Source organism: Cygnus olor (genome assembly GCF_009769625.2).
Source record: "Cygnus olor isolate bCygOlo1 chromosome 34 unlocalized genomic scaffold, bCygOlo1.pri.v2 SUPER_34A, whole genome shotgun sequence".
Classification (NCBI taxonomy): domain Eukaryota; kingdom Metazoa; phylum Chordata; class Aves; order Anseriformes; family Anatidae; genus Cygnus; species Cygnus olor.
In genome coordinates this window covers 214,180-236,432 of record NW_024429054.1, presented here as the reverse complement: position 1 = coordinate 236,432, position 22,253 = coordinate 214,180, and the positions used below count along the sequence as shown (strand labels likewise).

Sequence of the window (22,253 nt, the reverse complement as noted above, 5' to 3'; positions counted from 1 at the left end):
CGCTGGATGTCCATAAACCAGAGTGACCTGAACAGAGCCAGCTCATTTCCCAGCACTAGGCACTGCAGTGACCAGAGCCATTTTGACTAGAGCTGGCTTGGGCACTTTGCTCCCAGGGATGCACCTCCAGAGCAGGACTCACTATTCTGGTGTTTGAGCTCTATCTTCAAACCCACTGCCCAGGGAGTCTGAGGGGAATAGCAAGGGCAGGATGGATGGGAGGGGAAAGACAGAGAAAAGGTCCAGGGTTCCTAGTGAGGGAGGCAGGAAATGGAGTGAGAGATGGGCACTTGGGGGGGTTCTCTGTTCTGAGGGTCCTGCTGCCAAGGGGACAATGCAGCCTGAGACCCCATAGTTGTGGGGACAGAGGCTTTGCTGGATGGCAGTCGAGATAATGGAAGGTGTCAGCAGTGCACGGATGGCACTGAGGTGCCCAAATCTCCCCTACCATGGAGTTTCAGGGAGCAGCTCCCTCTCACTCCCTGCCCATGGCTCTGCTGCCTGCAGCTGTCTCTGCCTGCAGCTGGGTCTCTGTCCCCACGCCTCCTGCCTGCAGGTCACAGCCCCCATCCCATCCGCCGAGTGCTCAGTTCTGCCCTGCAGACACCTCCTGGCAGCAGGGCTCTGCCCAGGGGCAGCTCGCTGGGGGCACGTCCTAGAGACCAGGTCACACAGACCCTGCTGGCACTGCATATGTGGTGGTGGAGCTTTTTATGGGCTGAGGGGCAGGAAAGGGACGTGGTACAGACCTTCTAATGCTTGTTCTGAAGGCTTAGGAGAGTCTGACTTCTCTTGGAAATAACAGCATCTATTGCTATTCCCACTGAGCCAAAGAAGACAAAATGGAAAGCTCAGCAGGCTCAGGAAAGCTGGGAATGAAGCTGAAATCCCCTGCCTGATCCATTCTCTTGCAATGTCCCCTTGAATACATACTAGTTGTGCTGCGGAGCTGTGAGCAGGCCGCCCCAGGCAGCAGCCCCCCGCCAGCAGCAGGACCCTGCCCTGCCGGGGTGCTCCTTCCACCCGCAGCTTCTCCCCGCAGCGCCCTGGGCAGCTCCCCGGGCAGGCTGAGTGCTGAGCCTGGCAGGCGACAGAGGCCCTGCCCCGGCACACAGCCCCTGGGGCACAGCAGGGACCCTGCTCTGCACCACAGCCCTGGGCACCCCTGCCTGCACCCCCGGCTTCTCCTTCCTCCAGGAGCTGCGGCTGCATTGCCCTCCAGCCAGACACTTACCGGGCTCAGGGCTGGCAAGTGTTCTCCCCCAGCGAGCTCTGTGCATCCTGCCACTTCTGCCTGCCTTTAAGCACTCTGTCTGTGCAGGCAGTGCCCCCAGCCCTGCTGCGCTGGGCAGAGGAGCTGCTCCTGGGCAGAGCTGGCTCTCTGCAGCGCTGCCCGCTTGCCAGGAGCTCCCCTTGGGCCCAGGAGCCCGGCCCAGCTCAGCAGCAGAGGCCCAGCCCAAGGCCTCCCTTGCTCTGCCCCCCACCAGGCTCCCTGCCCATGGCCCCGGGGCTGCAGGGGAACCTGCTGGGAAACAGCCTGAAGGAATCCCTGGGCTTCCCTCCCTCCCCTGGGCACACACACTTCTTCACACCAGGCTCATTTCTCCTAGCAGAAAAAGAATTACCTATAACAAGGGCTTGCACTGAAGAATTCTTGGTTATGACCAGGAGGTGCTGGTTCATTATGATCCCAGGAGAAAGGCACTCTATGTCTTGTGCAGGGACAGTTGGCATGTTACCCACCCCCTTGCGCTGCATTGCCTGTGGTCCCCCAAGTCAGATGGGCGATGGAACACCTCATTGCTATGCAGACACATCTGTGGCAGGATGTTCAGGGTCATTTTTGGAACTGCACCTGAAACCCCCATCCCTAGAGAGCCTAAACACAATAGCAGGAGCAGCATGAACGGGTGCAGAAATGGGGGGAAATATCGCGGTGCTCACTCTGAGGAAGACAAAGAGGCAGAGAAGCCCCCCCGAGAGCCTCACCCAGCTGTGCACAGCCCCCAGGGAGGGGCACTGCTGGGCAGTCACTGGCAACCCGTCTGTCATGCAAGAGGAAAGTGGAGCGTGTCCGCAGAGATGCACCTCTCCTCTTCTGGGGCTCTGGTTGCAGACATGGCAGCTAATGGCCGGGACACCGTGATCAGCTCCGCATGATCCAGCAGGGTTCGCTTGCAGCATAGTCCAGCTGACACAGGACCACGTGTATCTCTGTGCAGTACAGTCAGGGACGGTAGTCCTGCCTTCAGCATTCCATAGGTCTCCTGAAATGAGAGACTTGGTCAAGTTGTAAGACAGAGCCCAGATTCATGCAGAAGAGGAGTTCAGGCACAGGGAGGGGCTGCTGCATCCCAGGTGTCTTCGCGTCCATCTTTTGAAAAAAGCCCAGGCCAAGGAGAAGGTGAAAACCCCACCTTCCTGGAAGGGCTCCAAACAAGAGGCATATTGGTGCAGGAACACAGTGGTGACCCCTCCAGCACTCCGCTTCCTATATTCCATGGCCTTTGTCACCATTTGCAGATGTTCCTGGCGGATTTGTCAGGATCCTGTGGAAAAGAACTGGGCAGAAGGGAGGTGACTGTTTCTCATGACAGAAAAGGGAAATCTCTTGTCTCTCTCCCGAGCTGTGCCGTCTCCATGCTGCTGACCTCATAAGCCTTCAAATGACACGTGCTGATGTCACAGGGGGAGGCACTGCATCACCAGGATATCTTCACTGGAGCAGCGGCAGTGCCGGCACTTCCCTGCAAGGCCTGGTCCCTGCTGGGCGCTGCTTGGGTGCTCCCCACCGCTGTCCTTCTGTGGCCAGGAGTGGGGTCAGCAGGCAGCAAGGTTGCACTGGGCGACCCTTGCTGACGGGCGGAGGAGCAGGGGCACCTTGCAGAGGAGCTGTGGTTGAGGAGCCAGGGCGGGCATCCCTTGTCCTGAGCTGAGGGCCAGCAGCAAGCGAGATGGAGGGCTGCTGGAGGGTGACCATCACCTCCGACATGAGTTCCATGTTCCCAGTGCTCCTGCAGCTCTCCCCTAAAGGTGAGGGTGTCAGGAGCCCCTTCCCAAGGGGTGGCCCAGGGGCTGTCAGCTGTCCAAAGCTGCAGGTCCTGGGCTGGGTTGGGGTCTTGACAAGGCTGATGGCTGCTGCAAGAGCCTTGCCTGAGGGTCCCTCTGGGCTCAGGGGACAATGTGGCAGCCAAGACTCCTGGGTCCTGATGCTAGGGCTGCCCTGAGCTCCAGGGCTTCTCTGGGCATGGTTTGGTGTGTCCTCATGATGTGGGGCCGTCCAGGGCCAGGTTTCCCTGGGAGCTGGTGCCTCTTTGGGATCTGTTTGTGGGAGGAAAGACGTCCAGTGTCGCAGAGACTGGTGTGGCCTGCAGCTCCCCCAGGCCTCTCAGGAATGTTCCAGCAATGCCTGTGTTGGAAATCAAGCCTTCCTCTTCTACTGCTGTCCTTCAGGGGAACCTCTCTTCTTTCCCTTTTGTGTGGCCAAGCTGGCAAGGCATGTCCTGGGTGCTGAGATGCCATCTCTGGAATGCCACAGCCCTAGTTCTGAACACTTCCCATACCCCTACGTGATGGATTTACCCTGCTACGCAGGTTACCTCCTCCACCCCACTCCATCACAACCCCTCCCCAGAGGAAAAGCGGAAGCAAATATTTTTTGTGTGGTCTTTTGGGGTCCCAGGAGTTGGAGTCTTGTTCTGCGGTAGCTCTCCATGGGCCGCAGCTTCCTCCAGGCTAAATCCACCTGCTGCACTGGGGGCTCCTCCATGGGCTGCAGCGTGGAGATCTGCTCTGCTGTGGGACCCATGGGCTGCAGGGGGACAGCCTGCTTCTCCATGGGCCTATCCATGGGCTGCAGGGGAACTTCTGGTGTCTGGAGCACCTCCTGACCTTGGTGTCTGCAGGACTGGTTCTCACTCCTCTCTCTCCCAGCTGCTGTTTCCCAGCATGTTCATTCTTTTTTAAATAAGCTCTCACAGAGGTGCAACCAGCATCACTCATTGTCTCGGCTCCAACCAGCAGCTGCTCTGGCCTGGAGCGGGCTGGACATTGGTCAGCAGGTGTTGAGCAATTACACTGTGCATCACTTGCTTTGTGCATTCTACTGTCATCATCATCAACAACAACAGCAGCAATAACATCTTTATTATTATTATTTCCCTTCATTTTCTCTCCTATTAAACAGTCTTTTTCTCAACTCGTGAGATTTTATCTTTTTTTCCCCCTCGATTCTCTCCCCCATCTCACTGGTAGGGTGTGGAGCAAACGGCTATGTGGTGCTGAGCTGCCTGCCAGGTTAAACCACAACACTCCCTTTGGCACATAACGTAGGGCCCAAAGGGTAGAGATAATGACAGATCTGACCAGGGCACGTTAAAATAAAATTGTTATAAGCTTATTATTTGCTGAAAATAACGTTGATTTTTGGGGGGATCTCAGGGTTGTAGTTGTGTTTGGTCTCTGAATTACGTTGGATAGCACATTACCAACTGTGTGTTCCTTGCAGTGCTGTTTATCACTTCTGGGGGCTGGTTTAAGGTTTTCATTTTGCTGTAATGTGTAACACTGGCTTATGGTATGATAAAATTATTGGAAGTGAGACTGATCTGGTAGTTGTACTCAGCATTGCTGTCACCACTGTACTTCAGGAACCATCTATCAGAAGCTATTCTGCTCTTGTGAAGCCCCACTTGGAGTACTGCATCTACGTCTGAGGTCCCCTGTACAAGAAGGATGTCGATCTGTTAGAATGGGTCCAGAGGAGAGCCACAAAGTTGGTCAAAAGGCTGGAGAACCTCTCCTATGAAGTAAGGCTGAGAGGGCTGGAAATGGTCAGCCTGAGGAAGGGAAGGCTCAGGGGTGACCTCATTGCAGCTTTTCAAATTTTAAAGGGAGCTTATAAAAAAGATGGAGAGTGACTTTCTCCTCGGGCAGACAATAAGAGGACAAAGGGGGCTGATTTTAAACTAAAAGAGGGGAGATTTAAAGTAGAGAGTAGGAGGAAATTCTTTGTGGTGAGGCACTGGAACAGGTTGCCCAGAGAAGTTGTGGATGCCTCATCCCTGGAGGTGTTCCAGACCAGGTTGGATGACACCCTGAGCAACCTGTTCTAGTAGGTGGCATCCCTGCCCATGTCAGGGGGGTTGGAACTAGATGATCTTTAAGGTCCCTTCCAAGCCAAGCCATTCTATGATTCTGTGATTCTCTTCTGGGACTTCCTGTGGTCACAGCTTCCCTTCAGTCCTCCAGGTGGACCTGAGCTGAAGAACCTTGTCTGGGGGTGATCTTTGGGGTAAGGGCCAGCACATGGGTTGCGAGAGACTGTCTCAAGGATACGTGCTGCATGTCTACATGCATACATGCATATGTGCTGCATGCTACATGGATATGTACAGCAGGAGAGCAGGAAGCTCACGTGGCTGCTGGGTCATGCTTCCATCAATGCAAACCTTGACACGGGATCCCAGCCTTGCTTTCCAAGACACCCTTCACAAAGGGCAACGGCGTTAAGAGGTTGGCAGGTTAGGGCACCAGTCCTTCTTCAGTTACTGCTCATGTCAGGTGGTGCGCCAGGAAACCATAGACTTGTGGTTCTGCATGATGAGCATGAGTTAGGGTACCCACAGTCCAGACCTTGTCTTGGATGAGATGAACACCAGTATTTGAGGCAACTTCTAGACAAGGTCAGCTCCCATCTGATCTCTCCTCACGCCTCCTCTCTCCTCTCCAGCTCTTCCTGGCCACCTCCCCATGCTCCCCATGTGGCCCTGAGCTGGTGGTGCTCTGAGCAGACCAAGCAGGCTGTGGTGCCCAAGAGGTGACTGCACACTGGCTGAGCTGCACACGGTGGGAAGTAGACCTGTCTGTATTGGGATCATTGCTGCTAAACTCTCACTCTGGATTCAATATCTGTGGCAGACGCTCTGGAAGACTAGGGAATATTTCCGAGGACTCTAGGGGTTTCCAGGTATTTTATAGATCCAGCCAGTTGTACTTCCTCGAGGATGAGAGTAACCCCTCTCCAACCTTCCTTCTCTGAGCATGCTGGTCCCTCACTGAATCCCACAGGCACTGAGTTCTTTTTTGCCTGGGGACATCAAAATTTGGCACTGTTCCTATGGGTGACTCCACCTTGGGCAGTCTCTCACTTCGTAGGGCTCCAGGCACTGCCCACCCCTGGGACATGCTCCCTAGGGAGAACCCCTGAGCTTCCCAGGCAGCTCCACATTACTCTCCTAGAGGATGTCCTCTGCCCTGCCCCATGTGGGACAGACACGGGGATGTACCTCAGTGACCATTCACCATTTTCACTGTCATCAGACACCAACAGGTTACTCCTAAATCCTACCCTTGATATCTCACAACTCGTATGATGGTGATGACCTTTTTGTCTCCCAAATGCGTGGAGTTACAGGCCTTCTGAGGTGCAGCAGCTTGTATTGGGCTTACGTGTCACTGTTTTGGTAGCAGGGGGGATCTAGAGCTGGACCCTGTGAGCAGAGTCCAGAAGCTGCCCCATGTTAAATAAGAGCCAGTTACAGATGGCTCCAGAAGTGACCCATTGCTGGCCAGAGCCGAGCCAATGGGCGATGCTGGGTTGGCCTCTGTGAGAACAGATTTAAGGAAGGGGTAAAAAAAACTGCTCTGAACCTGCAGCTGGGAGAGAGGAGTGAGAAAATGTAGTGAGAAGCAGTCCTTGGTACAGACACCAAGGTCAGTGCAGAAGGAGGGCAGGAGGTGCTCCACGCACCAGAGCAGAAGTTCCCCTGTGGCCTGTGGACAGGCCCCTGGTGGAGCAGGCTGTCCCCCTGCAGCCCATGGGTCCCACATGAAGCAGATCTCCACGCTGCAGCCCGTGGAGAAGCCCCCGGTGGAGCAAGCGGATGTGGCCTGGAGGAGGCTGTGGCCCATGGAGGACCCGTGCCGGAGCAGACTCCAGGCTGGACTGTATCCCATGGAGAGGAGCCCACGCAGGAGCTGGGGGTCTGGGGGGATCAGTTCGGGAAGGATGGCATCCATGGGAGGGACCCCATACTGGAGTAGGGGCAGAGGGTGACCATGAAGGAGCGGCAGAGACGAAGTGTTATAGACTGACTGCAGCCCCCATTCCCCATTCGGCTGCAGCACTGGGGGGAGGAGGTAGAAGAGGGTGGATGGGGGTGAAGGTGTTTTTAGGCCTTTAGTTTCTCACTGCTCTCGTATGTTAGTAATGCTCAATAAATTACCTGAATCTCTCTACAAAGTCTGTTAAGACCATGACTGAAATTTATGAGTCATCTGCCTCTCCCTTAAATCAACCCTGGAGTCCTTTTCCATTTTTCTTCTCCAGCTTTTCCTTTTGAGGGGGGTGAAAGAGCAGTGTGGAGGACTTCAGCTGCCCATCTATGTGAAACCACCACACTGCTCAGCCATGTTATTGGCAACATCTTTGAAAGAAGAGACAGGATTTCAGGCAGTGCACTGGGGAGATTCTATTTTATTAAGCAGATGCTAAGAGAGAGTACTGGCATACAGGTAGACAAAAAATGTCCAGAGGAAAAAAAAAATAGCAATTTCATACCTCGGGAGAAGTGGGGTGGATAAAATACTTTTTTCTACGAAAGTAATAAATGGAAATGACACTGAAGATAAACATAACATCATGGTAATGAAAGTAAGTACCAAGCCTCCAAGGGAAAACAAAGGAAGTCATTTGTGGAGAAAGAGGAAAAATGGATCAATCTCAAGAAAAATCCATGTAATCACTTTCCTGATAGCACGCTTGAGCTCCTTGTTTCTCATGCTGTAGATGAAAGGATTGAATATCGGGGGCACCACTGAGTACAGAACTGCCACCACCAGATCCAGGGATGGGGAGGAGAGGGAGGGGGGCTTCAGGTAGGCGAAAAAGCCAGTGCTGAGGAACAGGGAGACCACAGCCAGGTGAGGGAGGCACATGGAAAAGGCTTTGTGCTGTCCCTGCTCAGAGGGCATCCTCAGCACGGCCCTAAAGATCTGCAAATAGGAGAGTACAATGGAAACAAAACACCCCAAAAACAGAACACTACTGAATCTGAGAAGCCCAGCTTCCCTGAGGTAGGAGTTAGTGCAGGAGAGCTTGAGGATCTGGGGGATTTCACAGAAGAACTGGTCCACAGCATTGCCTTGGCAGAGGGGCAGGGAAAATGTACTGGCCGTGTGCAGCAGAGCATAGAGAACCCCACTGCCCCAGGCAGCTGCTGCCGTCTGGGCACAAGCTCTGCTGCCCAGGAGGGTCCCGTAGTGCAGGGGCTTGCAGATGGCAACGTAGCGGTCATAGGACATGACAGTGAGAAGAGAATACTCTGCTGAAAACAAGAAGACAATCAGAAAGACCTGGGCAGCACAACCTGCATAGGAAATGGCCCTGGTATCATGAAGGGAATTGGCCATGGCTTTGGGGACGGTGGTGGAGATGCAGCCCAAGTCGAGGAGGGCGAGGTTGAGGAGGAAGAAGTACATGGGGGTGTGGAGGCGGCGGTCGCAGGCTACGGCTGTGAGGATGAGGCCGTTGCCCAGGAGGGCAGCCAGGTAGATGCCCAGGAAGAGCGCGAAGTGCAGGAGCTGCAGCTCCCGCGTGTCTGCGAATGGCAGGAGGAGGAACTCGCTGATGGAGCTGCTGTTGGACATCTGATGCCTCTTGGCCTTGGAGCCTATCCAAAGACAAAAGGACATGGACTGGCTACCTAGGAAAGGCCGTGACACGTTCTGAAACCCATAGTTTAGTTCACATGCAGTGCACCTGTAGTACAGAGGGGTTGTTCAACATCTTCCAGCAGGATAACCTCAGGGACATTGCTGGATTACGTTAAATCAGTGACTTCAGCAGAGCCAGCTCGTTTCCCAGCCCTATGCACTGCAGTGCCCAGAGCCATATTGGCTAGAACAGCTTGAGCACTTTGCTCCCAGTGACATACCTACAGAGCAGGACTCACTATTCTGATGTTTGAGCATTGGCTTTAATCCCACTGCCCAGAGAGACTGAGGGGAAACCAAGGGCAGGATGGATGGGAGGAGAAACAGAGAGAAATGCCCCAGTGCTCCTGCTTTCAGGGGCAGCATTGGGAGTGAGAGATTGGCACTTGGGGGGTTCTCTTTTCTGAGGGTCCTGCTGCTAAAGGGACAACAGTCAGAGACCCCATGGTTTTGGGGCAGAGGCTTTGCTGGATTTGAGCAGAGACCATGTGGTTGCTCTGGGTAAGTCGTCTGCACTGCATGGATGTCAGAGAGGTGCCCAAATCTCCCCTACCACGGAGTTTCTGGGAGCAGCTCCCTCTCACTCCCTGCCCATGGCTCTGCTGCCTGCAGCTGTCCCTGCCTGCAGCTGGGTCTCTGTCCCCACGCCTCCTGCCTGCAGGTCACAGCCCCCATCCCACCCGCCGGGTGCTCAGCTCTGCCCTGCAGACACCTCCTGGCAGCAGGGCTCTGCCCAGGGGCAGCTCGCTGGGGGCACGTCCTAGAGACCAGGTCACACAGACCCTGCTGGCACTGCATATGTGGTGGCGGAGCTTCCTCTGGGCAGGAAAGAGACTTCCCTACGGTCCTTGGAATGCTCCTTATGAAGGCTTAGCAATGTCAGCCTCTTCTTAAAAATAACAGCCTCTATTTCCATTCCCACAGGGACAAAGAAGAGCAAACTGAGAGCAGAGGCTCAGGAAAGCCGAGATGGAAGCATCTAAACCCTGATTTACTTCTTGCCTTGGATACAACCCGGGAGTGCTGTGGATCTGTGAGCAGGCTGCCCCAGGCAGCAGCCTCCCACCAGCAGCAGGACCCTGCCCTGCCGGGGGGGCTCCTTCCACCCACAGCTTCTCCCCGCAGCGCCCTGGGCAGCTCCCCGGGCAGGCTGAGTGCTGAGCCTGGCAGGCGGCAGAGGCCCTGCCCCGGCACACAGCCCCTGGGGCACAGCAGGGACCCTGCTCTGCACCACAGCCCTGGGCACCCCTGCCTGCACCCCCGGCTTCTCCTTCCTCCAGGAGCTGCGGCTGCATTGCCCTCCAGCCAGACACTTACCGGGGGTCAGGGCTGGCAAGTGTTCTCCCCCAGCGAGCTCTGTGCATCCTGCCACTTCTGCCTGCCTTTAAGCACTCTGTCTGTGCAGGCAGTGCCCCCAGCCCTGCTGCGCTGGGCAGAGGAGCTGCTCCTGGGCAGAGCTGGCTCTCTGCAGCGCTGCCCGCTTGCCAGGAGCTCCCCTTGGGCCCAGGAGCCCGGCCCAGCTCAGCAGCAGAGGCCCAGCCCAAGGCCTCCCTTGCTCTGCCCCCCACCAGGCTCCCTGCCCATGGCCCTGGGGCTGCAGGGGAACCTGCTGGGAAACAGCCTGAAGGAATCCCTGGGCTTCCCTCCCTCCCCTGGGCACACACGATTCTTCACACCAGGCTCGTTTCTCCTAGCAGAAAACCAATTAAGTGTAACAATCACATCTTCTTGTCCTGGTATCGGTTTGGACATGAAGTCATGGTCAGGGACTGATCTCCTTCATCCCCACTTGAGGAAGGAATTCAGCAGAGTCAGTCGAGGCATCTCATGCTGCTTGTTATTCCTGCGGCTGGAAGAGGGTCTCAGCTCCCTCCCATGTCTGCCACAGACCCGCAGGAGCTGGGATTCCTCTGGCCTCAGTTCAGGTGTCCACAACATGGGCAGCTTAATGCGAATTACTGAGACACAATAGCTCCTTAGTGGAGATGGAGGACAGGCAGGAGCTGTTCAGATGCAAACATCTGGTGAAATTTGTGGTTGATCCTCTGCGAGTCAGGTGGAGGCATTCCTTTGGCTAACTGAAATGGCAGCAGATGCCACATGAAGGACAACTGAACCTGTCCCTACTCCTTTTGTGCAGGGCAGCCTGTAGAGGCTGTCAGCAGAGCAAAAGGAGTCATGTGTCACAGGGAGAGCTAAACCTATTCTGTTCTCTTTTAAATGTTCTGTTCTCTTTTAACTGTTCTGTTCTCTTTTAAATGTTCTCTTTTTCCTTTCTCTTCTACATGCCCCTTGGCTGTAATGGCTGTTGTGTCACGGACATCTCCACAGGGCCTCAGCTCTCAACAGCAAGGTCTCCCTGCCCTTTGTGCCTTGAGGCAGGACTCTGCAGGGGTACAACAGGTGGTGGGTGGGGACAAAATCAGTGGTTACTTTGCAAAGTCCACCCTTAACAGTTCATGGGACCTTAGGGCCTGCATCCACGGGTACAGGGAGAGTGTTCTGGCCAGGAGGTACTGGTTCCTTATGATCTCAGGAAGGGATCGGACAGCAGCATTCAGATACTGTAAGGGATCATTTAAATGCTCTTAGAGCTAAGACTGTAAGGAGAGAAGACTATAGATGACCTATTGAATTTGGTGTGACTTCATTCTAGACTCAGTACTCCACGGTTAGTTGCAGCTCTCCATTAGATGTTTGCACTGACCCTATGGGATTATTAAAGGGTGAACAAATTTTGCTGATCAGTCCTTGGCTCTCCAGTTGAAGAATCAGCATATATATGGTAATCAGGGAGTCTTGGATAGTACCATATTGCCACTGGCGCACCATTTGGGTAGCTACTGGCACTTCGACCCTGAGCAACCCCACAGCAGAAGGATCCTGTGAGGGACCGGGCAAGGTAGAAAACTGTTTAATGTGCATAAATCACCATAAATCACCTCCAGCATGGCCAATTCCATCAGATACGGGCTCCCTCTCTCCCTGGTGGTCCATTTGCCTGGGTGACATGCAACATCTTCCTTGAAGGGATACCTTTCCTTTAGGCCTGACAGGAGTTGCCTCAAGAGAGTGAGGATTTGTGCCCCCTTTCCAATTGCTTTGTCAGTGCCCCCTTCCCTGGGGAGGGATCCCAGCTGCTTGGCATCCCTGCCCTCTAATTCCAGGCTACTGGCCCTGTTATCCCAGTATCGGAACAGACAGGTGACAATGTGCTGGCCTAGATGATGGCTGAAATCTTTTTGCACATCTCACAGCTCCCCAAGGAACAGTGATCAGGTGCTTACTGATGATTTTATGCTATCTCACTCTTCATCCACCTGTTCCTCTGATGGTCCTACTTGGGAGTAGCCTGCCTCGTCTTCTTCTTCCTCCTTCCCTGTATGAGTAGGAGCTTCTTTCCTTGCTAAACAAGGTGATTTTGTTTTTTTCTCACGTATACGTATGACTGATACAGGCACAGGTTGGTTCTGTGGCCCAGTCACAGGGATTGGCGTTGTGTAGATTGCAACTCAGTAAGCAAAGGCCAAGCCCCAGCACATTGCAGTGATTTCTGTCTCTTTGGAATTGCCAGGGTGATGACACTCCTTTTTCAAGCATTGAGCGATTTTTTTTTTTAGGATTCTGTACTCGTTCAGGGGTGAAGTTCCAAGGCATTGCAGGTGCTCACTGTTGTAGGTGCCTGCCCATATCCTCCCACACTCCCTGCCACTCATAGCTATCCTGCCTCAGGGCAGATCTTTGTGTGGCATTCTGAAATAGTTTACCCTAACCTTAAACAAAAAATGAAACACATTCAGGAGATAGAACAATAGGTACAGGCTGGTTTGAACATCCCAAGGACATTCAAAGTTTTGAAGAGCTATTGTAACTAGCCTGGAGGAGAAAGGGAGAGGGAAGAAGTGGGGAGAAGAAGCGACCCCCCTCATTCCTCCCATAGATTGTCTCCCCTAGGAGAAAAGTTAAAGACTGTTAATTATGAATAGTTTCTGAGAGATGGTTCCTCAAGTATGGGGGTGACAGCAATGCTGAGTACAACTACCAGATTAGTCTCATGACCAGTATTTTTATCACAACATAAAGCAGTGTTACGCAGTAGAGTAAACTAGTAACCATTAACCAGCCCCCAAAAAGCATAAACAGCACAACAGGGAACACACATAATATGTAATGTGCTATCCAATACAATTCTGAGGGCAAACAGAGCTACTACATCGAGATAAAAACAAAATAAACATTGTGGTCAGCAATTATGAAGGCGATATAATGCTTATAACAGGTTTATTTTAACATGATCCAGTCATAGCTGTCATTATCTCAATCCTTTGGGCCCCATGCAGGATCCATTCGGGAAGGACGGCATCCCATGGGAGGGCTGCAGGGGCAGAGATTGACCGTCAAGGAGCGGTGGAGACAAGTGCCATGGACTGACTGCAATCCCCATTCCCCCGCTCCACTCAGGGGAAGGAGATAGAAGAGTGTGGTTGGGGGGAATGGTGTTTTTAGTTTGCCTGTAGTTCCTCACAGTTGTAGTCCACCGGTGATGGGCAATAAAATATATTAGTCTGCCTACGCTAAATCTGTCTTGCCCCGATGATAACTGGTGCCCATGAGGATGTTTGGTGGGTGACCTCATATTCTACGTGAACCCTTGATCTCTTTTCATCATATTTCTCCCCCTTTTCCTTGTAGGTGTGGAAGTGAAAGAGCAGTTGCTGTGGAGTTCACCTGCATAGCCGGGTAAAACCACCATAGCAGAGATATAGGAAGGGTTCAGCACCAGGATTGCGGCCATTCAGGGATGGCATCTCAGCATCCAGGACATGCTCTGCCAGCCTGGTGGCACAGCAGGGAATGAAAAGAGGTTCCCCTGAAGGAGAGAAGTAAAAGGGGAAGGCTTGATTCCCAACTCAGGCACTTCTGGCACATTCCTGAGAGGCCTGGGGGAGCTGCAGGCTACACCAGTCTCTGCGACACTGGACGTCTTTCCTCCCACAAACAGATCCCAAAGAGGCACCAGCTCCCAGGGAAACCTGGCCCTGGACTGCCCCCATCAGGAGAAGTCTTAGCCATGCCCAGAGGAGCCCTAGGCCTCAGGACAGCCCTGGCATCAGGACCTGGGAGTCCTGGTTGCTGCAACGTCCCTTGAGCCCATTGGCAGGGCTCTTGCAGCAGCCACCTGTCCTGCCCAGCCCCCCAAAACAGCCCAGGGCTTGCAGCTTGGGACAGCTGACAGCCCCTGGGCCACCCCTTGGGAAGGGGCTCCTGACACCCTCACCTTTAGGGGAGAGCTGCAGGAGCACTGGGAACATGGAACTCATGTCGGAGGTGATGGTCACCCTCCAGCAGCCCTCCATCTCGCTTGCTGCTGGCCCTCAGCTCAGGACAAGGGATGCCCGCCCTGGCTCCTCAACCACAGCTCCTCTGCAAGGTGCCCCTGCTCCTCCGCCCGTCAGCGAGGGTCGCCCAGTGCAACCTTGCTGCCTGCTGCCCCCACTCCTGGCCACGGAAGGACAGCGGTGGGGAGCACCCAAGCAGCGCCCAGCAGGGACCAGGCCTTGCAGGGAAGTGCTGGCACTGCCGCTGCTCCAGTGAAGATATCCTGGTGATGCAGTGCCTCCCCCTGTGACATCAGCACGTGTCATTTGAAGGCCTGGAAGGTCAGCAGCATGGAGACGGCACAGCTCGGGAGAGAGACGAGAGATTTCCCTTCTTGTCCTGAGAAACAGTCACCTCCCTTCTGCCCAGTTCTTTAGCAGCATTTCCTGACAAATCTGCCAGGAACATCTGCAAATGGTGACCAATCCCATGGAATACAGGAGGTGGAGCCCTGGAGAAGTCACTACTGCCGCCCTGCCCCAACACGCCTCTGCTCTTCGGAGCTGTCCCAGGTAGGTGGGTGTTGAGGCTTGTCCTGGGCCTGGGCTTTTCTCAAAAGATGGGAGCGAAGGCACCTGGGATGCAGCAGCCCCTCACCGCACCTGAACTCCTCTTCACTACATCTCGCTCACTTGGAGAAGTAGGATGTGTTATATGGAAGGAATTGCAGCGCATGCCAGGGCCTTCCTTCCCCGACATCTCACGGGGCTCTGAGATTTGAGAAGGCCTCAGCACCATCCCCCGGTCTGCCATGCAGGAGGCAGAAGTAGTACACGAGGGAATGGCAAACGTACTCTCAGCACCTCATGGCAAGGGAGAGGGGTAGGGCAGTGCAGCAGACGAAGGGGAGAGTAGGGAGAACAGCTTGGGACAGATGCAGTGCACTCCTTAAGGCTGACGCAGCTTCCTAACGGTGGGGATTCAGCTCCTCCAGCCTGTGCCCCACGATGAGGGCATTGGGGCACATCTGGGCTGCAGCACCTCAAATGTGGCCCAAGGGCCAAACTCAGGCTTGTCCCAGATCCTGTGCCCAAGCCCGGGCATGCAAAGGTTTTCCTTCACAGCAGAGACCTGCTGCCATGGGTGGCAGATGGCCACAGGAGGATGAAATGAGTGGCCCCAAGGAGAGCAAGCCCCGGTGTTCCTGAGGCCAGAAGGAAACAGGCCTGGGCTGTGCCACCCTGACAGCAGAGGGCCATTGGTGGTGTTGGTGCAGCCCTGAGGGCCAGTGCTGGAGCTGGGGCTGATCTCCAGGCAGGAGAAGGGGCTGCTGCCAATGTCCTTGGCTATGGGCATCCTGTGATCCAGGGACACAGAAAAAATCACTGAGCTGTGTCTTGACTGAGTAAAGGATGGGGGTAAGATGCAGCAGCAGTGTTTGCAAACACAAGTGGAAACCCCGGTGTGATGTGCCTCATATCCATGCACTGCCTGCCTCTACTGGATAGAGGAGGGACAGACCTTGGCTTGCTGCAGCCCTGGGAAGCGGCCACTTGCTCATAAGCATCAAGTCTGTTGGAGATGCCATCAGGGGTGCCCGTTAAGTACCAGCTATGAATGGCCAGAGCTGTCCTGTGGGTCCTGTGCTGCCCGTGTCAGCTGCATGCTCCAGTGGTGCTGGGCAGCGCTGGCATCTCAGGTAGCACTGCAGGCCTGGAATTGGCTATTACATGGAGCAGCTGCCCTGAACGAGGTTAGGCAATGTAGGGATGTCCATGAGACAAGTGTCGTTACAGTCACTGGAGATGGAGGGAAAACCAGATGGAGAAGAGGGAGAGGGAGACTGAGCTCTCCCTGTGGCACAGTTCTCCATTGGGTCAGGTGGATGCCTCTACAGGCTGCCCTGAGCCTACTGAGGAGGGACAGGTTTAGTTGTCCTAAATGTGTGCATTTGCTGCCACTTCAGCTGGCCAAAGATTTTCCCCACCAGCCTCAAGGGGATTCCTCCAGGTATTATTGCCCTGTCCCTCAGGGTTCCTCCATGAGAGCTTGCAGATACCTGCACGTCCCTCTGCCCCCTGACATGTCACCAGGTGTTTGCAACCCCCTGATTTCCTCCATCTCCATTGGTGATCATGTCTCTTCCTGGAGGTGAGAAATGGAGCTCACCTGCAGGTGCCCATGTTATGCACACCTAAATTGAGGGCTGAGTAATCCCAGGTCCTGGGGGGTTGTGGCAGGCATGGTAGGGATCTGAGCCCCATTACAGCCCCAGGACAAAAACCCAGCATGAGATGCCTCAAGTGACTCTGCTCTCAATCCCTTCCGTAAGCAGGGGGTTAAAGGAGTTATTTTTGTGACCATGTCCGGGTGTCCCATCATCATCTGGGATGAGAAGAGGTGATTGTTATAGGTAATTCTTTTTCTGCTAGGAGAAATGAGCCTGGTGTGAAGAAGTGTGTGTGCCCAGGGGAGGGAGGGAAGCCCAGGGATTCCTTCAGGCTGTTTCCCAGCAGGTTCCCCTGCAGCCCCAGGGCCATGGGCAGGGAGCCTGGTGGGGGGCAGAGCAAGGGAGGCCTTGGGCTGGGCCTCTGCTGCTGAGCTGGGCCGGGCTCCTGGGCCCAAGGGGAGCTCCTGGCAAGCGGGCAGCGCTGCAGAGAGCCAGCTCTGCCCAGGAGCAGCTCCTCTGCCCAGCGCAGCAGGGCTGGGGGCACTGCCTGCACAGACAGAGTGCTTAAAGGCAGGCAGAAGTGGCAGGATGCACAGAGCTCGCTGGGGGAGAACACTTGCCAGCCCTGAGCCCGGTAAGTGTCTGGCTGGAGGGCAATGCAGCCGCAGCTCCTGGAGGAAGGAGAAGCCGGGGGTGCAGGCAGGGGTGCCCAGGGCTGTGGTGCAGAGCAGGGTCCCTGCTGTGCCCCAGGGGCTGTGTGCCGGGGCAGGGCCTCTGCCGCCTGCCAGGCTCAGCACTCAGCCTGCCCGGGGAGCTGCCCAGGGCGCTGCGGGGAGAAGCTGCGGGTGGAAGGAGCCCCCCCGGCAGGGCAGGGTCCTGCTGCTGGCGGGAGGCTGCTGCCTGGGGCAGCCTGCTCACAGATCCACAGCACCACCAGGGTGTATCCAAGGGGACTTTGAAAGAGCAGAGACAAGGAAGGGTTTACCTAATCCTGTTTTGGTATTTCTGAGTCTCTGCTTTCAGTTTTCTCCTTTTGTCTCAGTGGGGATAGAAATAGGTGCTTTTATTTCCAAGAAGAGGCTGAGGCTGCTAAACCATCACAAGGAGGTTTACAAGGATCCCAGCAAGTCCCTTTCCTGCCCCTCAGCCCCTAGAAAGCTCCACCACCACACATGCAGTGCCAGCAGGGTCTGTGTGACCTGGTCTCTAGGACGTGACCCCAGCGAGCTGCCCCTGGGCAGAGCCCTGCTGCCAGGAGGTGTCTGCAGGGCAGAGCTGAGCACCCGGCGGGTGGGATGGGGGCTGTGACCTGCAGGCAGGAGGCGTGGGGACAGAGACCCAGCTGCAGGCAGGGACAGCTGCAGGCAGCAGAGCCATGGGCAGGGAGTGAGCGGGAGCTGCTCCCAGAAACTCCGTGGTAGGGGAGATTTGAGCACTTCCCTGCCATCCCTGTACTGCAGATGCCTCCCCTGGAGCCAGTCCCTACTCTCCTTTTTCTCACACCATAACTTCCAGCCCTAATGTCACTGGGGCTTTTGATAGGCTGCAGGCTGCCTTGCACAAGGGCACAGCTCTTCCCTAGCAGCTCTGTGCTATCTAGCATCCCCATGGAGAAGACATGTCAGTCCTAAGGCCATAGAAATGCTGCTGGATGGCTGTATATTGGCAGCTGTTATGATCCCTCCCTGTCCCTGGAGAAGAGCAGAGAGCTGAGATCCTCCTCAGGTACGATGAGATGGGTGAGGGGCTTGGGGATCTGCACTTTGAACCTGGATTCAGGTGCTGTCAGCAGCATCCAGGTTCTTTTCAGGGGAACACCTGAGTGTGACCATCCTCCAGAGGTGCCCGCACAGGGCAGCTGAGACCAGGATGGATGGACACAACCACTGTCCTCACTCTGCCCTGAGGGACAGTCCCTTTGCCTCCCAGGAGCCCAAGGTTTCACTTGGTGGGCAGTAAATGTGCCAAGGATTTGTGCCTTAAACGCACTCCTCAGGTGTAGGGGGACAAGTATAAAGTAACAAACCAAAGCATTATGCACAAAGCCCTGCTCTGCAGTTGGGTGAATTTTGAGGAAGTGTACTCCAAAACTCCCTGTTACATCAAACACAGTTCATCTGAGACCACCCCATGTTCCATTTACTTCTTGCTACAGGTCAGCACTGTCTCCTGCAGAGTCTCTTGCCCCCAGTAGCACCCTCAGGCAGCACCACTTTGACATCAAGCAGAGGACCAGTCCTCCCAGAAGTGAAGAGGCAGTTTTTTATGGTTAAAAAAAAAAAGAAGAAAGAAAGAAAGAAAGAAAAATAAATGTAGTAAAATAGTCTAGGTTTTCCTCACAGAGGTCTACCCTAACATTTTAATTCTCTTTCCTCCTTGGACAGGCCTCCCTATTCAGAGCAGCAGATCGCCATTCCCAGGAGGATCAGATGTCCAACAGCAGCTCCATCACCAAGTTCCTCCTCCTGGCATTCGCAGACGCGGGAGCTGCAGCTCCTGCACTTCGCGCTCTTCCTGGGCATCTACCTGGCTGCCCTCCTGGGCAACGGCCTCATCCTCACCACCGTAGCCTGCGACCACCACCTCCACACCCCCATGTACTTCTTCCTCCTCAACCTCGCCCTCCTCGACCTGGGATCCATCTCCACCACTCTCCCCAAAGCCATGGCCAATTCCCTCTGGGGATCCAGGGCCATTTCCTACACGGGATGTGTTGCACAGCTCTTTCTGTTTGTCTTCTTGATATCAGCAGAGTTTTTTCTTCTCACCGTCATGGCCTACGACCGCTACATTGCCATCTGCAAGCCCCTGCACTACGGGACCCTCCTGGGCAGCAGAGCTTGTGTCCAGATGGGAGCAGCTGCCTGGGGCAGTGGGGTTCTCAATGCTGTCCTGCACACTGCCAATACATTTTCCCTGCCCCTCTGCCAAGGCAATGCTGTGGACCAGTTCTTCTGTGAAATCCCTCAGATCCTCAAGCTCTCCTGCTCAGACTCCTACCTCAGGGAAATTGAGCTTCTCACATTTAGTGGTTTTCTGTTTTGGGGGTGTTCTGTTTTCATTCTTTTCTCCTATGTGCAGATCTTCAGGGCTGTGCTCAGGATGCCCTCTGAGCAGGGACGGCACAAAGTCTTTTCCACGTGCCTCCCTCACCTGGCCGTGGTCTTTCTGTTTCTCAGCACTGGCATGTGTGCCTACCTGAAGCCCCCCTCCATCTCCTCTCCATCCCTGGACCTTGTGATGGCTTTCCTGTACTCGGTGATGCCCCCAGCAGTGAACCCCCTCATCTACAGCATGAGGAACCAGGAGCTCAAGAATGCCATTAGGAAAGTGATGTCATGGATGTTTGTAAGGATGTGTTGAGGAAACTGATTGTGCCTCTCCACAACTGTTTCTTTTCTTCTTCAGATGAATTACAGTTTATGTAATGACATGGCAAGCCTGTCTTAACTTCTGGAGGGATTTGTTTGGTTTTCTTTTTCTTTTTCCCCGTGTGATAATGTTTTCCACAAAGAAATGCTGTTCTTCATCCTGTTGTACCTAAGTACCGACATATCATAGAATCATAGAATGGCCAGGGTTGAAAAGGACCTTAAAGATCACGTAGTTTCAACCGCTCTGCTCTGGGCAGGGTTGCCAACTACTAAAGCAGGCTGCCCAGAGCCACATCCAGCCTGATGGATATCTTGTGTGACACTGAGGCTTTGCATAAATAAGGAGCCAGATTCTTTGTGTATTTAAACAAAATAAATGAAGCTACAACAACTTCTTTGTCTGAGACCCACTCTCAGCTGATCAGGAAGTAATGGGAATAGCAAACCCCTTTCTGGCTGCAGCAACTCGGGGCAGGCTGCCCTGGCCCTGGGGCAGCAGGAGCTGCCTGAGGACCCCCAGGGATGGTCTAGAGGGGCTGCAGGCCTCTGAGGTTGTGCTGCAGAAGAGAGCAGGGGACACAGCATGGTACACTGACCTCTGTATGCTTGTGCCATGGTTGTCCCATATGTGGGGCTGAGCCCTCTGTGTCTCCGGGAGCTTCTGTGCCCGTCAGAGGGGCTGGGGCTGTGGTGGCAGTGCCCAGAGCCCTGCAGCAGCCTGTGGTGGGCACTGCCCTGGGGCCACTGCCACTGGGCTGGGATGAGGACAGGGAGGTGGGCAGAGATCAGGGAGGTGGGAGAACTGTGCTCAGGGTCTGTGTTGGGGGAATGGCCAGCCCTGTCAGCCTCTGTCCTGGCCCAGAGCCCTGCAGACCTGGAGCAGGGCTGTCTGCAGAGCCCTCCATAGGACGTGGCTGGGTCAGGGCAGGGGCCATGGGCTGGAGCAGGCTGCAAAGGCAGGAGGGCCATGGCAGGAAGGGACCCTGAGGGTGCCATTGGGATTGTAACACGGGGAGTTTGACCCAGCACTGAATGTGCACTGCCATGTGCGGTGCCTTGGCAGCACGGCTGTGGGACCATGTGTGGGGCAGTAGGGCTGGGCTGCTGCAGGGACACAGTGTTCAGAGGGGCCACGAAGGATCTGCCGGGGGGTGACAGCAAGGACAGGATCCAAAACAGAAATTTATGGTGGAGGTGGAGGTATGGTTTTAGCAAGGGCAGAGCTCACCTGGAAGTGGTGTTATCGAGAAAAGTCAAGAGCAAAGAGAAGAGCTTTTGCTGGAGCTAAGGCTCAGATTTCTCATCCAGCTTGCCCAGGGCTCGTCCTGAGCAAGGCGGCCACGAGCCCTGCCTGCCCTCCTGCCTGCCCCGTGCCGTCAGGTGGCTGTAACAGAGGGGACCCACAGCCAGCCCCTCGATGGGGCTCTGCCAGCCCCTCGGCCTCCCCTCTGCAGTGACGTCATTTCTGCCCAGGGGGCTCTCTGACGCGCAGGATGATGTCATAGTGCCTGCCGGCCAGCCCTTCTGAGGGCCAATCAGGCTGCTGCCGTGGCAGTGACCTCACTCCAGTCCCCTCCCCACGGCCTGCCTCTCCCCTTTCCCTCTCCCCTGTCTGGACCCCGGGGACAAAAGTCGGTGTCACGCAGCAGCTTTGCAGTGGTGGCCTCCGTGGTGGTGTTGCCAGGGAGGACATCTGCCCCTGTGCCAAAAGGACCTACTACTGCCCAGATGCATTTGGTGTTTCAAGCTGTCAGTGGCAGAGGTCTTGCAAAGTCTTTCTGCAGTTGTGCCCAGGGACCTTCACTCCATGGGTCCTGGGCTGGGGCTTTCACTTCAGACGAACCTGCGTCGGTCATGGCACAAGAAAGACGCCTCTTACAGCTGCACCTGCATCCTCCTTCACGGTAGGGCACCACTCGGTGTCCTTTGCTCTGCTCACAGTGTTTGTCTTAGCTCAGGGATGAACCAGATTAGATCTGCTTGAGTCTTCTGAGGCCCAATCCAAGGCCTATTGCCTGCTGCACCTACAGCACAATAACCATTACTTCTCCGTATTATGCAGATTGACCTGATGGGTCTGTTCATATTAATCCCTTTTAATTTCCCTAGGTGGAAGGGGACATATTCCCAGACTGGGGCAAGCAGCTGGGCTCTGCCACAGCCACTCAAAGTCACCCACTCTGGAGTCTTCCAGCCTAAATTTTTCGCAGTGACCCTGCACGAGTTTCTCAAGGTCCCAATGGTCATTTCAAGCATGGGTCATCTTCAAGAATCCACTGGCAAGTGTGCCAGAATGCATGGTGCCAGCCCACAGGAATCCCAGCCTCCCTCACAGAACCTATGGACTTGTCCAGGCTGTCGTCTGGAGTTCCCAGACTGCAGTGACTCCCTTGAGATGATTGTGAGTTGTGTTATTGACTTTCCATAGCTCTGCTAGAAACTGAGCTGTTGTTCTGGCTTCCTTTAGCTCATTTTTTAAAACTTCTACTTCTGTTTCTAGGACTTGTGTTTTTGTGACTTCCAACTACAGCTGTTTGATTTGTAACCAGAGACTATGTCTGTGGGCCCTACGATCTTCATGGAATCATATCATAGAATCATAGAATGGCTTTGGTTGGAAGAGACCTTAAAGATCATTTAACTCCAACCCCCCTGCCATAGGCACGGATGCCACC

General features: G+C 54.7%; 2 protein-coding genes across 2 annotated transcripts in view; one reads left to right on the top strand and one right to left on the bottom strand.

Annotated features, from left to right (window-relative positions):
* Positions 1–22,253, top strand: part of LOC121062855 (coiled-coil domain-containing protein 81-like) — an 85,803-nt gene that overhangs the window by 50,654 nt on the left and 12,896 nt on the right. The window lies entirely within an intron of this gene.
* LOC121062862 (olfactory receptor 14A16-like) lies at positions 7,144–8,649 on the bottom strand. The gene has a single exon (XM_040543150.1). It carries the CDS (start codon positions 8,647–8,649, stop codon positions 7,690–7,692), a length of 960 nt encoding a protein of 319 aa, XP_040399084.1. The 3' UTR covers positions 7,144–7,689.

Excerpts from the sequence above, each read along its gene's own strand:
- LOC121062862 (XM_040543150.1), bottom strand. The coding sequence starts at position 8,649 with ATGTCCAACAGCAGCTCCATCAGCGAGTTCCTCCTCCTGCCATTCGCA.